Source organism: Balaenoptera acutorostrata, chromosome 2, assembly GCF_949987535.1.
Source record: "Balaenoptera acutorostrata chromosome 2, mBalAcu1.1, whole genome shotgun sequence".
Classification (NCBI taxonomy): Eukaryota; Metazoa; Chordata; class Mammalia; order Artiodactyla; family Balaenopteridae; genus Balaenoptera; species Balaenoptera acutorostrata.
The window spans coordinates 66013465-66029768 of record NC_080065.1 but is presented as its reverse complement, the minus strand read 5'-3'; the positions used below and the strand labels follow the sequence as shown (position 1 = coordinate 66029768).

At 39.7% G+C, this 16304-nt stretch overlaps 1 protein-coding gene across 2 annotated transcripts in view; it reads left to right on the top strand.

The window, feature by feature from the left end:
* Nucleotides 1-16304, top strand: part of DMGDH (dimethylglycine dehydrogenase) — a 67698-nt gene that overhangs the window by 26857 nt on the left and 24537 nt on the right. The window contains exons 8-14 of one of the 2 annotated variants that reach the window (XM_007175872.3): nt 1722-1891; nt 2381-2534; nt 4547-4712; nt 5176-5306; nt 6573-6790; nt 8179-8336; nt 10691-10750. In XM_007175872.3, coding sequence (XP_007175934.1) covers nt 1722-1891; nt 2381-2534; nt 4547-4712; nt 5176-5306; nt 6573-6790; nt 8179-8336; nt 10691-10750 — 1057 coding nt within the window. The remainder of the gene's footprint in view (nt 1-1721; nt 1892-2380; nt 2535-4546; nt 4713-5175; nt 5307-6572; nt 6791-8178; nt 8337-10690; nt 10751-16304) is intronic. The other variant, XM_007175873.3, reaches the window with a different exon arrangement.

Sequence of the window (16304 nt, the reverse complement as noted above, 5' to 3'; positions counted from 1 at the left end):
TTACTTTTTAAAATTAGATTTGATTCAGTATTATCCTCAAATAACAGCACTCTGCCTCATTTATTGGAAAGAACATGATGGTGTAGCAGTGATACCACAGGAAACTGAAGCACAACCCTAGCTATGCCCAAGGAGTCTGCCAAGGATGTAAATTCTGTTATGTGTGTCTTGGCTGTAAAAAGATTGAGAAGCATTGAAGAAGTAAAGTCCAATAACAGGGAGTGTATACTGGGGGCAGAAGACTGAGTTTGTATCCTGAATCTGCACTTTGTTGCTGCGTGACCTTATTTAACCCCTGAGTGCAGGCTGGTTTTCTCATTGGTAAAATAGAGTTGCTAAAGAATAAATTAGCCGGTACATGTTAGAAGGAAACAATGCTTGGTAAATGGTAAGTACTCAGTGAATATCAGAAGAACTTTAAATAGTTTCAAGTCTTATAAACAGTATCTCTAGCTCTCAAAAATGGCAAGTGTTGTATATCATACATTGGGACTGTTTAAGTGAATAAACATTTTAAGCATATATTTCAAAATTATTTTAAGCATGTATTTAATTTTTTTTTTTTTTTTTTTTTTGCTTTCTTGAAACTTAATGAGATTGTTTGTGGGTGATTTGGATGAGCCATGTCTCTTTTTAAAACTATCCAGAGAAGTATAAATTGCTGTCTTTTTATTCTGCTTGAGAAATATCCTTATAGTAAATATAAGCATTCATTTTTATAAAGTAGAAAAACTGGTATCTTGTTGTAGAAAAAGTTAGTTAACATTTCCAGTCTTTGCTAAGGTCCTCCCATGCTCTTAGAAGCTGTGATGCTGGCTAAGTAGCTGTCATCTGGGGTACTGGAATTTCTTGCATTTTGAAGTCTGCTCGTGTAGCTCCTTTTCCTGGTCCTCTACCGGTGACTCCCTGCTCATCCAATTCCTCAGAAGCTTCTCTTGACTTAAACCACAGACGAACCCACAGTAAAGTCCTTCATCAAGACTTTCCTTTATCCACAAGAATGAATGGGTAGGACTGCCCATGGGCGATGTTAAACTGTGATCCCTCCATCTGGTATTAAATTATTTGCCACAGTCATGTTCTTGATTTTAAAGCATCCTCATGTGGAAATAGAAAACAAGCCAACCCTCCCCACCAAGTGACCCAAATTGCAAAATACAGGAGCCATTATTTCTTCCTCTTCTTTCCCACAAGTCCTTGGGTGAATGCCTCTTTGTCTGAATGCTTCTATGATAATGGCCCAAGATCCTTGTGCAGAGGTCATCGCTATGGGAACCTGAACTAAACTGAGTCTGAGAAGAGATGGGTGTGCCACTCTACAGTGTACATATTTCTCCTGCAAAGTTCCTATTAGTGAGGATAATCATAGCTCAAGAGGGCTGATAAGGTACCAACCACATCTGCCTGTGTGCTTCCTCTCCTCCCTTTTCCTAAAGCAAGCATCCTTACTAGCTAAGAGTCATAGACTATTTTGCAGATATACAGCTCTTGAAACTGTGGAAAGAAACTAGCTATCAAGTCAGGCACATTTAATTTGGATGCCTAAACATTTTTTTTTTGAGGAAAAAAAATGATAGCATAAAGATTATGTTGATTGTGTGTTCTGAATAGCAATAGCACAGAACACTGTAGCTTTGAGGCCTTGTTAAATATGTGGACATGTTTCACTGTTGGAAAACAATATGTGTTAGTAACAGGGTATTTATTTCTGTATTTGAAAGGTATGGCATAATCCATGCTGGTGGGGTAGGGAAATATCTCAGTGACTGGATCCTGCATGGAGAACCTCCTTTTGATTTGATAGAATTGGATCCCAATCGCTATGGCAAATGGACAACAACTCAGTACACCGAGGCCAAAGCAAGAGAGTCATATGGATTCAACAATATTGGTAAAGTGCAAATTTACCGTTGTCTATGAAGTGTGTTCAGAATTGACTTACATCACTTCTGACTTCAGAAGCTTTTTATTCTGTGTATCGTGGGGGAATGGTTAGGGAGTCTAAAAAGCATGTGCTTCTAAGACACAAAAAGGAATCTATATGAATATATATCTTTAATGTGAGGAATGCATAAGTGATTTTAACTTTTAAATCTATTTTTACTTTACCCTTTGATGATCGATATAAATGACAGCTTTGGGTTTTTTTCAAACATAAATTTAATGCATATATATGTATATATATTATATATATATTATATACATATAATATATACATATATTATATATATTATATTTATATATATATTTTATATATATATATATATATATATATATGCTTCTAGACTTTAAGTGCTGTGTTTTCCATTTTCTGAATCCCTTCAAAGTATTTTATAGTTTTGGTTCTATGCTGTTCAGAGCACCGATCTTCCTTTTTCAGTTGGTTACCCTAAAGAAGAACGGTTTGCCGGGAGGCCAACTCAGCGAGTCAGTGGGCTTTATAAAACCCTGGAGTCTAAGTGTTCCATGGGGTTCCATGCAGGCTGGGAGCAGCCACACTGGTTCTATAAACCAGGCCAGGACACTGGGTACAGGTAAGTGAGTGACTTAACCTGCCTGTCACTCTCACCGCAGAATGAAATTTGGGGGTGGAATGGAGGGACCCCAGAGAAGTGCCGCGTCTCCCTCCCACCGCATCACTCCACCCCATTCCAAAGAGCATTGAGCCTTTTCCCACAAAAATCACTTTTTGTGCAGTGCAGGCCTTAGTTTATCCCACGTGACATTGGCCCACATCTAGGACCCATGTGGCCTCGCGAGACCTATAACCAGCCCAGATGAAGCCTCTGCTTGGCATTTTCCAGTTGCTCAGAGAACCTTCCCCACCCTCTCCAAATCCCCACATGGCTTCAGTTGGCTCCTAAAGGTTTGTCCTGGTTTAGGATGCCTGGCCAAGTCACATAGTATGGAAACAGTATGGAAATATGGATTTTCTATTTGTCAAGGAATAGCTCAAAGCAACTGCTTTCTAGTGTGTGTGCATTGAATCATGCAAATTATATGCACTGCTAATAAATTAGGGGAAAAGGTCATTTACTTACTATTTTAGTTTGAGCTAAAACGTAAAGCATATCACTGAAACAATTCTCTGAATTCCTCTAAAGTTGTTGCCATTATACTTGGATTGCATACCATTGTTGTACTTGGGATTAATAGTGATTATATATTTTTTCTCATGAGAATCCATAAACCAAGAGAAAACAAAGTTTCATTTTCACGTTAAGTTCTCCTTTTTCTTTCTCAGCTGTATTGGGTCTTCATTGCTGCACATGGGCTTTCTCTGGTTGTGGCGAGCAGGGGCTACTCTCCTTTGTGGCGCACGGGCTTCTCATTGCGGTGTCTTCTTTTGTTGCGGGGCGTGGGCTCTACACACGCGGGCTTCAGTAGTTGTGGCTCACGGGCTCTAGAGTGCAGGCTCAGTAGTTGTGGCACACGGGCTTAGTTGCTTCGCGGCATGTGGGATCTTCCCAGACCAGGGATCGGAACCCGTGTCCCCTGCATTGGCAGGTGGGTTCTTAACCACTGCACCACCAGGAAGTCCAATTCTCTCTCTCTCTTTTTTTTTTTTTTGACCTGTCATTTTGCTTATTTAAACAAGTTTTGATGTCTACTTTAAGATCAGATCTAAAAGGTCCAAAGTATAGTAGAGGGCCAGTTGTTGATTAATGAATTTGGACTCTGTAGTCAGCCAGTGGCGATTACCTGGGGGCAAAATACTGGTTTGGTTTTTCCTAAATGGCTCAGATAAATGCCAGATCTATTCTTCACCTTGTGCTATTTGGACCTGGCCTGTTTCTTCTACTATTTTAATAATTAAACCACTGAAAACTTTTTGCAGACTTAGCATCCTGCTCTGAAGTTAAAATACCACATTAATAGTCAGCTCTGTAAAGTAGAAATGATCCTGCATAATGAGTTAGGAGACCTTTGTTCCAGGCCCAGCTCTGTAATTAACTAATGCAAAGACTTTGGAAGTCACTTTGTGCCTCTTCTCTAAAAAATGAAGATGTTGGACCAGATCCTTGCTTACTCCAGGTGGACCAGCATGAAGCCTGTTAGAGTGCAGAATCTAGCTCCCCTCCCCAGACCTGCTGCATCAGAATCGGCATCTTAACAAGTACAAGTGATGTATTTGCATAAATATTTGAGAAACAACAAACAAGACAGCTCTACCCCTCATATATTCTGGTTTAATTATGTCCCCCAAATTAGTATTTTTAAAATGCTTCCCCTGGTGATTCTAATATGTAACCAAGGTTGAAAACTACAGGATTGGTTAACTTCTAAGCTCTTTTCCAGATCTGAGAACCCACATGGCCTAGCTTATTTTCTAGTTAATTAATACTTCATTCACTATGAAATGGGTCAAGGGATAGATGAGTAACTTAAAAAATCAGATTCCAGTATATATGTATGATTTGTAGAACAGGTGGCACTTTTCCCCCAAATGAAATTTTCTAGGCAAATAGGGTGTATTAAAATATCCTTATTCTGTAATTTTTTGAAAGTGAGTAACTCTTGTTTTATGACAAACATTGTGTTTCAGGCCAAGTTTTCACCGCACAAACTGGTTTGATCCTGTGGGCTCTGAGTATAAACAGGTTATGCAAAGAGTAGGGGTGATTGACCTGTCACCATTTGGCAAGTTTAATATCAAAGGCCAAGACTCCATTAGATTGTTGGACCATCTCTTTGCAAATGTCATTCCCAAGGTAAATAACCTTATAGGGGTACAAGGTCCAGGATTCTGGCCTACTTAATTCTCTACCTCTCGTTTTCAAAAAAACCAATATGTTATTTCAATTCACCTAATGATTTCTGTATGAACACCAGAACCCTTCAACTAACCAAGGGTATTCTAGCTAATTTTCAAATTTAAATTTTTGTTAAATGAATTATCATCTAAGGACCTTATGACTTTGTTTAGTTGTGTAAATGGGAACCCCCAAATTGGCTGAAGTGTAATTTTTATGACAAGTAATTATAATGGTCATTTAAACTGAAAACTTCAAAATTAATGGGTTTAAGTTTACAGATAGTTCACACAATTGATATAAATGATAGCATTCAGATGTTTTTCATTGTTGACACCCACATTTTTATTCCCATGTGGTGTTAAAAGGACACATAAGATTTTTATTTCATCCTGAGGTAATTTAAAATTCTTTTGTGTAGGTGGGTTTTACAAATATAAGTCACATGTTAACACCAAAAGGTCAAGTATATGCTGAGTTGACAGTTTCTCACCAGTCTCCTGGGGAGTTTCTATTAATAACTGGTTCTGGATCAGAACTTCATGATCTTAGGTAAGTGTACACCTAGTAAGAAAATTTTACATGGATTATATATTGACCCAATCTTGCACCGAGGTTTTTTTTGTTTGTTTGTTTGTTTTACCCGTAATTGAAAGTACAACTTTAATTCTTAAAATCTTATTGTTTTAAATAAACTTCATGTCTCTTAGAGGAAATTATTTGAAGGGCCCCTATAACCATCCCCCTCCCAAAGGTAATCCATCCATGGGGTTTACTGGTTTTAATAATATTAACTCCCATTTGTTAGGCATCACCAATATGTCAAAACCATTTTTACACATTATCTCAATAAATTCTTTTAATAGATATATCTACAAGGTATATATTATTCCCTATTTCAGGTGAGGAAAGTGAAGTTTGGGTTAAAGTAACCTGCTCAAGCCAGCCTTGTTGATTCTGATGCCCACAGTTGGTCCACTTTAGTGAACTGCCTCCCTGGTTTTTCTTCTTCCTTTTTCATGCTTTGTGCCACAAAGCTGCATCTAAATCATTGAACTGCCAAGTCAATCCTTCACATGAATCTTTAGTCTACTATTTAGTCTACTCTAAAATCTATAATCTTCAGTATTTCAAAAATATTTGGAATATTGTTGTTTAATAAACATCTTACTCTGACAGATTCTCACTCTAGTTGTAAAATGATTCAGATTATATCCTCCAATCCAAAGTGCATTGGGAGCCATCTTAGTAGCTTAGCTTTGTGTCAATCCAGATGATCATTTTATGATAGACTTGTGTAGCTCCAGGGACTGCTCAATAAATTATAAACAAACCCTATAACTGGGTTCCAATAACTCATCAAGACTCAGAAATTGAAACTAGTCTTTAATCTTTTCCTTGTCATTGTCAGAACAACTATGTGTCTGGTGGCAGGCACATTATTAACCTTTAGCAGCACAAGCATGCCTCCTGTGTACAGGTATTAGAGAAAATTCTCCCAAGATTGAATCATCAGTTTAAATGCAATAGGGCTGTCACTATTTAAAAGAATCGTGTGGCAGAGCTTGTTTAAATGGAAGGGTCCTTCTGTACTGTGAAAAATTACCCACACATTTAAGTGGGTAGTTTAAAGAGGATCATTCAACTTCTCTGGGACTCAGTTTCCTCAACTTTAAAAATTAGGTGATTATATGAAATGACATTCTAGGGACTTTCTGGCAATTCTAGACACAGAGCATTTCTTCTGAGAAATAATCTGTTACCAACATGCATTATTCAAGCAAGATTTAACACGATGTTTATGAATCTCAAATGCAGATGGATTGAAGAAGAGGCTGTCAAAGGTGGATATGATGTTGAAATTAAAAACATAACCGATGAGCTTGGAGTCCTTGGTGTCGCAGGGCCACATGCAAGAAAGGTCCTTCAGAAACTGACCTCTGAAGATCTTAGTGATGATATTTTCAAGTTTCTTCAGACCAAGTCTTTAAAGGTTTCCAACATTCCTGTCACTGCTATCAGGATATCTTATACTGGTAAGAATTGGAAAACAACCTAGAGTAAGTCTCTAAAATTTAAAAGCAGTTACCAGAAATGTGTGCACGCATGCACATACACACAGCACACACACACACACAGACACACACATTCATTTTGGTCATTTTAACTTTGGAGAAAGATTTCTCCTGCCTGACTCTTCTGACAATTCTGTTTATTCACTCCTAGTCTGAGAGAGTCCTTCCACAGATTTCCAATTGTTGTTCCAGGCTCATAGCTAGCTGTCTACCATTTGGAAAGGTAGGTAAGAAAGTGGGAAGGAAGATGGCTGTTAGAATAGTTGGAAGGGTGGACAGAATATTCAGGCCAGCTGATTCTGTTTAGGAACATTCAAAATGGTCTCCCATTGATAGAGTCTCCCATAGAGAACAGCGTGAATGTATCAGGCACCTCTCTTAAAGCATTACCACTGATCATCTTTCTTTCTGACTCTAAGTGCACTAGGGGAGACTTGCTCTGCAGCTAACATTGCACATAGTAGATATTTGGAAACAGGGATGAATGAATGCTCCCCATTGGTGCTCTGGGCTCACTTCTAACTCCCTCTAGATTCCCTGTCCCTTCACAGAAGGCGTACTGGGTGCCCAGGCATTCACTCAATTACGTGTTGCTCACGTTCTGGTGTTTGTCCTGGAGAAGCACCTCACCATCAGCCCTTGACATGAGGAGTGAGGCGAACACACAGTATAAAGGCCATAGCTCTTCCCTGGGCTTCCGCTGTCCCTTTTCACCATCCTTCCTCTGCCCAACCTTGGGAAAATGGTGACCAGAATAAAATATAAGCAGAATAAAAAATAAGCAGACTCTTTGGGTTGGGTTTCATTTTCTTTGTTTTTTGCCCACCGCTCTAATGGTGAATGAAATGACCAAATGGGGAAGAAGGGGGGAGTGGGGGGCATTAGAGACTATGGCTATCCCACAGCGAAGACCATTTGAATAATTGTCATCAGTTGCCTTTATCTTTAAGCCTTGTGATTTGGGGCCAAGGAGTTGGGGGTTGAGGTGTCTAAACCTTGAACCCCTTTTCTTGATAAACTCTGCCATGCTAATTCCTCACTTAACATTATGAAGCTGAGGTCAAGGGGCAAGAGTAACTCCTGCATCACAGTCTTTCTGTGTCATGAGATGTCCTAGATGCTACCCTCTGTGCGGGGGACAGGATTGGGCACAAAAGCGTCTGTGATATGGCAGGCTCCTTTGCAGTGGGGTTTGGTTGCAACCTTTTTCTGAACTGGTCTTTTAAAACTCAACAATGTCTATATTGCATAAATGGAATCTCTCCATTTATTGATGTGTTTTAGCTAATGCACATTAGACTCAATGATCATCATTCTTACTCTGGTGGGCACTTGTGGGTGTATTTCAGGTGAGCTGGGTTGGGAGCTGTACCACAGACGAGAAGATTCTGCGGCACTTTATGACATTATCATGAATGCAGGCCAGAAAGAGGGAATTGACAACTTTGGAACCTATGCCATGAATGCCTTAAGACTGGAGAAAGCTTTCAGAGCCTGGGGGTCAGAGGTTTGAAATGCTAGCATCTTTATTAAAATTTTACGTGTATTGTATCTGATTTTTATATAAGGGTTAGTTTTAACTGCGTTAACATTGGCTCTGGCTGTAAGAGAAAGTATGTATTATAAGAAAAAAAAATTTTTTTGTTTTGGCCATGCTGTGCAGCATGCGAGATCTCAGTTCCCCAGACCAGGGATCAAACCCATGCCCCCTGCAGTGGAAGTGCAGAGCCCTAACCACTGGAGCACCTGGGAATTCCCCGAAGTTTTATTTAATTAGGGAAAGAGGTTTTTCTCCTCAATTTCCCAGTTGCAAATTCAGTGGAATTATGACATAATGTTTATTCTGCCCTAATTCCTCCGGCTTAGCAGAGAGCCCTGGACATCTGTCTCTGACTGTGTGCTGAGCTGTGGCTATCCCAAGGGAGCCTGCCTACCGCACGGGACTTGAGGACTACCTTTCAAATTCTTCCTTCTCCTCTGTCACATTGCCCATCCTCAGTTCTTTCTTATCCCGCACCTTTTGGGGAAGTAGCAACCAAAGGGGTCTTTCTGAGGGGGGGCAGGGTTGGTGGTCTGGGATGTGTTGGTCCAGCCCACTCCCACCATTAATAATGGGAACTCAGGGTTTCTATTTGTGTAGTGACACACCACTTTCATAGGCATGATCTCATCTACCTTCTCAACTCTCCCTGAAGGAGGTATTATTGGTGATTCTTGGGCAAGGGGTTGGCAGTTCTACACACAATCCCTGTTCAAAACACAATCACACTAAGAAATAATAAACAACTTGGTCCAGATTACACAAAAGTGGCTCTATTCTCTGTTTTATCTCCAACATGGCAGGATATTTTTAGACCCCTTAATTTTTTCAGATTTGCTAGTTGTTTCCTTGGAAGACGTTAAGGTTTTAGGCCTGGGAGGTGAGATAAGGGACAGTGGTAAAAGATGTACTTACTTCAGGGTAGGGTCTCTTGGGTTCAGATGTATCCTCCACCACATACTAACTGTGTGGCCTTAACCCTCTAGAGTCTGTTTACTTCTCTATAAGATAGGGCCAACTTTCTCCTCCAGAGTTATTGTCGAGATTAGATAGTCTACAAAGTGCCTAGGATATAACAATAAATTTGAGGGCAGAGTGGGTTTGAAAGTGCAGGCAGGGTCCCTTGGACAGCTAGACCAGGGGAAGAAGCAAGTGGGCTTTGAGGTGGAGAGGGCAGCCTCCTGGAGCCCCTGAAAGAACAAGGGCCCTGGGGCAAGTCACTGTTTTGCAGGAGAGGTGCTGTGTTACAAGGATTCTCAGCCTACAAGCCGGGTGTGGGTGGGGTTCTCAGCGGAGGCTGCTGCAGGGAGAAAAGTAGAGGATGGCTCTGTCTCCACACTCCACAAGGGATGAAGCAGCTGAAGTAGCCTTTGCGGTCAGGCGTTTCTGCGCCTCCCTGCCTTTTCCCTGGGAGCCCTCCTCTGAAATGGTTTCCTCCATCCCCTATCCCTCCGGTTTCCCAGCAGTGCCAGCACGCCCTCTAGTGTTAATACATCAATCAAGCATCTGGGCTTTGTTTTCATTTTTTTCCTGGAATTCTGAAACTTTGAGCAGGTAAAAAATAATTTTAGAGGTGCGCAAATGGATTAGGAAATATGAGGCCAAAATTTTATGTTATGTAAAACAAGTTTATATTACTCATCCAGTTCATACGAGGGCTGTGTTGTCTTTTTTTTTAAGTTTGGCTACTTTTTATGAGGTTTAGACCAGTTGTCCTGAAGCAAAAGAGACCAACGACAACAAAATAAACAAGCAAACAAAAATCAGGTCTAGTCCCAAATAGTGGCTTTAGTTCCCCTTGAACTATATTGTAATAACTCAACCAATTTGAAAAGATTGAGATTCAATCTCTATTTTTTCCTTTTCCCTCTCCTGAACTCTGTAGAAGCCATTTTCCTACCACTTGCTTTTTCCTCTACTTATCCCAATTTCTGGATGATTGTAAGATAAGTAAATTACTTAATACCTTTTCAAAACCTGTTTATGTAAAATTATTAGATAAAAGCTTCTGAAAGTCTTGTTTCTGGGAAGACATCATTGTTGTGGTATCCCTCAGATGTTTGTTATGCAAAGAGAGCCTTGGAAACAAACTGTGAATTTTAGTTTCTAATTTGCTATTGAAATAACAGTATTTGCTGAAAGGCTACATTTGAATTTTAGATTTAAAAAAATTACTTTGAGGCCAGTCCACAATTTTCCTTTTTCAGAATCTATATTCATAGTGAAAAAGCGTTCTCTTCCCTAAAAAGTATATATGAAAGTGATGTTATTAAAACAATTTGCACTCATCTAAGATTTAAAATGCGTGTTTTCCCTTTTAGATGAACTGTGATACAAATCCCTTGGAAGCTGGACTGCAATATTTTGTAAAGCTAAATAAGGTATGTTTACATTCCAAAGCGTACTTGAAGTAAATCTTAAAATTATGCTGTTTCATGACAGAGCCATGCTTTAAAATTTAGCCAAGTATGATTACAGGACAAATGAGTTGAACATGTATAGTAAGCATTGCTCAAATGCTTCATATTAATATTTGTCAAAATTTGATATTCGTTCAAACAATTGCAACGTGCTTGTAGATGTAAGATAGCAGAATCCAGCAACTTTAAAGACTAGATCTAAATTCTAAGATTAAAAATCAGTAAGGATAAGATGTCAGAAGACACTCTTGTAAATCTTGGTGACTTGTGAAGTCACAATTGGCTAATGAGACATACTGCATTAATTGACTCTCCCTGGGTGCTCACAGCACAAAGAAGCCTCGCCCCAGCAGATCTATCCATCTGCTTATTGAGCATCTTTGTATGTAACTGCAACATCTGTGTATAAGCAAACTGACACATTTCAAATATGTTCAGCATAAAACAGGTATTACTGAGAAGCCAATACAGGCCCAAAGAATCATAACTGATATTAACATTCCAAAGGGAACCCCTGCATCAGTGGTTCTCAAACAGCGTCAGCATCACCTGGGAGCTTGTTACGAATGCAAATCCTCAGGTCCCCACACAGACCTACTAAATCAGAATCCCTGGAGGTCGGGCCAAGAGATCTGTGTTTAACAAGCTTCAGGGGATTCCGATGCAGCTAAAGTTTGAGAAACACCACCCTACATAATTATTGTGGAAAAGCATATTATGAGGCCAATTTATTACACCCTAGCTCATCTATACAAATCCCACAAATATAAATGAGGTTATTCCATTGTTATGGTCTGAATGTTTGTGTCCCTCCAAAATTCATACGCTGAAGCCCTAAGCCCCATGTGATGCTATTTGGAGGCGGGGCCTCTGGGAGGAAATTAGTTCAGATGAGATCATGAGGTGCGGCCTCCATGTTGGGATCAATGTTCTTATGGGAAGAAGAAGAGAGATCAGAGGTTTCTGTCTCTCTACCATCTGAGGACATAGTGAGAAGGCACTGTCTGCCAGCCAGGAAGAGGAGACTCATGGGGGAACCAAATTGGCTGGCACCTTGATCTTGGACTCACCAGCCTCCAGAACTGTGAGAAGTAAACTCCTGTTGTTTCAGCTACTCCAGCTGTGCTATTTTGTTATAGCAGCCTGAGCTGATTCAGACACCTGTTAAGCGGTGTCTTAGTTACTATAAGAGAGCTTAATGGAGGTACAGTTAGCAGTAATATTGAAGGATAAGGATGGCAGCTGCTTTCGCTCAGGATATTTGTTAGAATTCCAAAATTCCTGTTCTGGCCTGCCTTAGGTGCTAATCAGCTAAAGTAAAGGCTGTTTCCCCATTCTATGGAAATATGTGAACACATGAATATGAATCAGGCTAAGGAAACTTTTTTAATGCCCCTGAATCAGTTCCCAAATTCTAAGCTAAGATATTAACATAAACATGTATATTTATAGCATTAGATTTTAGGAAAAAAGAACCTCCTAAAGGGTTTTAAAGGGAATATCTTTCTGTGCATTTTCCCCATGACTTTTATTTTTATGATGTACCATCTGCCTCCAGACCAGAGAAAGCAGGTGCTTGAAGTTTGGGCAGACCCTAGCAGCAGATTGCTCCTTCTGATAACAGAAGTCTTGGTTTAGCTTTGTAAAATAAGGGTGAAAATGGCCTGACTCCTGAAAGCACTAAAGTTCTGTTGTTGGTCACCAATAGGTAAATAGATAGCTGACTTTTTTGCTTCAGTGTTTGGGTATTATTGTTCGGGAATAAGGCACAAACAATCTCTTCATGTTGAAAATGGATTTTTAAAACTCTCTTTATGATTATAAGCAGGTGTAGTGTGGATTGCATATTTATTAGTTCCTTTAAATTATTTCAGTAACCAAAGCTCAGCTCAAAACTAAGTAATTTAATAGATAATGATTTTGATTTATGGTATATTTTTATGATTTCTGTATTGTTGGTTCTCATTTTGGTGTCATAAAGTTAATTTCTAATGCTTTCATTGGGTGAAGGTCCATGTAGCACAAGGACCTAGACCTAATCAAGCCAGTCTTTTTAAATTACCATGACTCAGGTCGTTAGTGGGCATCAACCTAACTGTAGCGATGCTTGCTAATTTCCAAGACAGGTGAATAGGTTGGATCAACTTTGTTTCAAGCCTATTTGGTGGTCTTACAACAATTTTTTCTTAGTTTTGTAGCAGTCTCTAATGTAAAACAGGTTCCTGGAAAACTTATTTATATTATAAACTGAACTGTGTCCCTTGGTAATTCAAGTCCTGTGCCTCAAAACAAAAATGTTACCCAACCTGGCTTCATACAACATTTTAAAGAATAATATAATGCAAGTCCATATTGCTTTGGAAAATTGATGTTATATGGAAACTGAAGCAGCAAATACAGGGGAATATTTGTATTTAATACCAATCAGAACAAAACAAAACCCTAAATCCTGACATTTTACAATAGTTTAAAATCAATTCTTTTCTTATCCTTCAAAGTAAATATGTAGACTTCCCTGCTCGGCCCTTAAGTGTTTCCACAGTGATTGTGTAAGCCATAATATGAAGAGAAATATAGAGATGCAGGCTGTGTCAGAGTTAGGAGGACCACTGGAGGTCACTCAGCACTACCTCTTCCTTTGAGGATGAGGAAACTGAAACGCAGAGAAGTGACCTAGGTGCTGTCCTGTGTGTTGGCCCAGGTTGAACTCTGACCTCCCTGCAGTGCTCTCTCACCCACCACTTTTCCCAGCCAGGTCCTTTCCCATAATGGGCTTATCGGCCTTGAAAAACTGCCCCCAAATTTTCTGGCAACATGTATCATAGAATCTACATGGCTACATTTCATCGATGAATACCTCCCACAGTTATGTTTTTGTGATAAGTAATTTTGTGTTTTGTGGTAGGATCAGAATAGCTGCTTTGGCCATTTTAAGAAGGAAAGTGGGTGGGTGAGGAGATGGACCATCTGACCTCATTAGGCTGAACTGTGTTCTTATCAAAACTGGTACAAAAGTAGGGAAAAGAAAAATGGAGTATCGAAGACATCTTACATCGTAAAGGTGGCATTTGCCTTCCTTAACTCTTAGAGTTGTCTGAGCCTTGGTCTCCCTATGGTGTGGGCTTATGTGAAGCAAATACAGACATGTGTATACATTCATTCATCTAGTTAACATTAATTAAGTACCATTTATTAATCACCTCGCTAGGCCACAGGTCTAAAAGTTAAAGATACAGCTCCTGATGGCTCTCAGATCTCATGAAGCTTGGAACAAATGGAACTTTGGGAACTAAAGCTGTAGGATGCATTCTTAACCTTAATTCTGAAAATACTGTTCTGCATGAGGAGGGCTGTGTAGTAGCACATATCCGTACTGTCTTGTAAAGAGTGAGCATAGGGTCCTGACAGGAAGCGTTAAGCACAGCTGTGAAACAGGTAAAAATAACTGAATATTTCCTTTTAAGTCTTCTCAGCTAAAGCCCCTTTACCTGAAACAAGTCATATCATTGTGCTTAATAGTATTATAATTTGTTCCAGAGGAAGTTACTTTTGGGGGAAAAAATTAGTGGCTTTTTTTTTTTTTAGTTGGAAATGAAAGAAATGCATTAATTAAAAGCAAAAGGAGGGGCTTCCCTGGTGGCGCAGTGGTTGAGAATCTGCCTGCCAATGCAGGGGACACGGGTTCGAGCCCCGGTCTGGGAAGATCCCACATGCCACGGAGCAACTGGGCCCGTGAGCCACAATTACTGAGCCTGCGCGTCTGGAGCCTGTGCTCCGCAACAAGAGAGGCCGCGACAGTGAGAGGCCCGCGCACCGCGATGAAGAGTGGTCCCCACTCGCCGCAGCTGGAGAAAGCCCTCGCACAGAAACAAAGACTCAACACAGCCAGAAATAAATAAATAAAAGAACGTGAATTTCAAAAAAAAAAAAAAAAAAAAAAAAAAAGCAAAAGGAAAATCAGCTGCCTTAGGTTGCGGTCATAAGTATTCTTGGAATTTTCCTCTTGGAATTACTGAATCTATCCATTTCCAGATAACCCCAGCCAAGAGCCACAGAGAAGCAAATACTAAGGATAATGTGTTAAGATCAGAAGAATTTTTTTTTTTTCTATAAGATCCCCCCACCCTTTCTCTCTCTCCCTCTCTTTTCCTGTCTTGAGTTTCTAACCAGCAGAAACAGAATAAAACGTGATATATATTAACCACAACTTAGAAGACAGTATTGATTCTAGAAATTACAGGGTCTCTCTTTAAGGAAAGATGATTTAAAGCATAACCATTCAGTAAGCAAAGCAAAACAAAAGGATGGTAAAGAGGCAAAACCCTCACCACCAGGCCGACTGCATCCAAGTATTCAATAAATATTAGCATTAGTAAAACATCGAAGTGGAAATAAATCATTGTTCATAGACAACCAGTTAGAAAGGAATTTCTAATATGTGATGGTGGTGAAAGTACCCAGCTCTGGGGAAATTTTAGGTAAATGGTAATAAGATTTGAGGAGGCAAAAAATTTTCAGCGACTCTCAGTCCTGGCTGCATGTCACAATCATCTGAAGTATGATTCCTTTATTCATGCAATCCTTTAAAAAATCCCAAGGCTCAGGCTGCATCCCAGATCAATTAAAAAAGAAGAGCTGGGGTAGAGACTCAGGCAGCAGTATTTTTTTTTTAATTCCCCAGGGGATACCAAAAAAGATTGAGAATGATTGTTTTTAGGCCAGTGATTTTCAACTGGCTGAACGTTACCATCTTGAGGAACTTAAAGAAAAATTACCTGATGCCTTACCCCCAGTGGTTCTCAAAGTGTGGTTCACAGACCAGCAGCATCAATGTGACTTCAGGATTTATGAGAAATGCAAGTTATCGGGCACCATTCCAACCCCCAAAATCAAACTCTGGGGGTGGGGCTGGCAATCTGTTTTAACAGGCCCTTCACGTGATTCTGATGAACGCTGAAGTTTGAGAACACTGACCTGCCCAAACCAATTGGATCAACCCTGGGGGTAGGGTCTGGTTTCTTGTTTTTATTATGCAATGAAGATTGAGAACCACTGTCTTAGTTATTTTAACCTCATACCTGCTTATGGTCCTATGCATAAACAGGAAAGCAGAAAAACAGCCTGGTCAGACAATTGGCTACCAGTTAATATATTCTGCCCAAAATCTTTTTCTTTTTCTTTTTCTTTTTTTGAATGAATTTTTTTAAAATGTCACCAAATTCTAGCTCTGTGACTTTGGAAAAGCTATTTAACTTCATTTTCCATCTGGGATTGCTAGTCTGTAAAATGAGGGCTCCCTTCCGTGTCTAAAATTCTATGAAATACCACCTTGCAGAGTGGTCGAAGACACTTGCTATGTTATCTATATGAGCCACACGATTGTGTTATTTTAATTAAGCCATCCTTAGTCTCTTACCCATTTCTGTTGCTGAATGATAACGGGGGGAAAAAAGAAAGGGAGGAAAAAAAGGAAGTAAAATCTAGTCTGAGATCTAGTTTATCATTCTTGAAACAT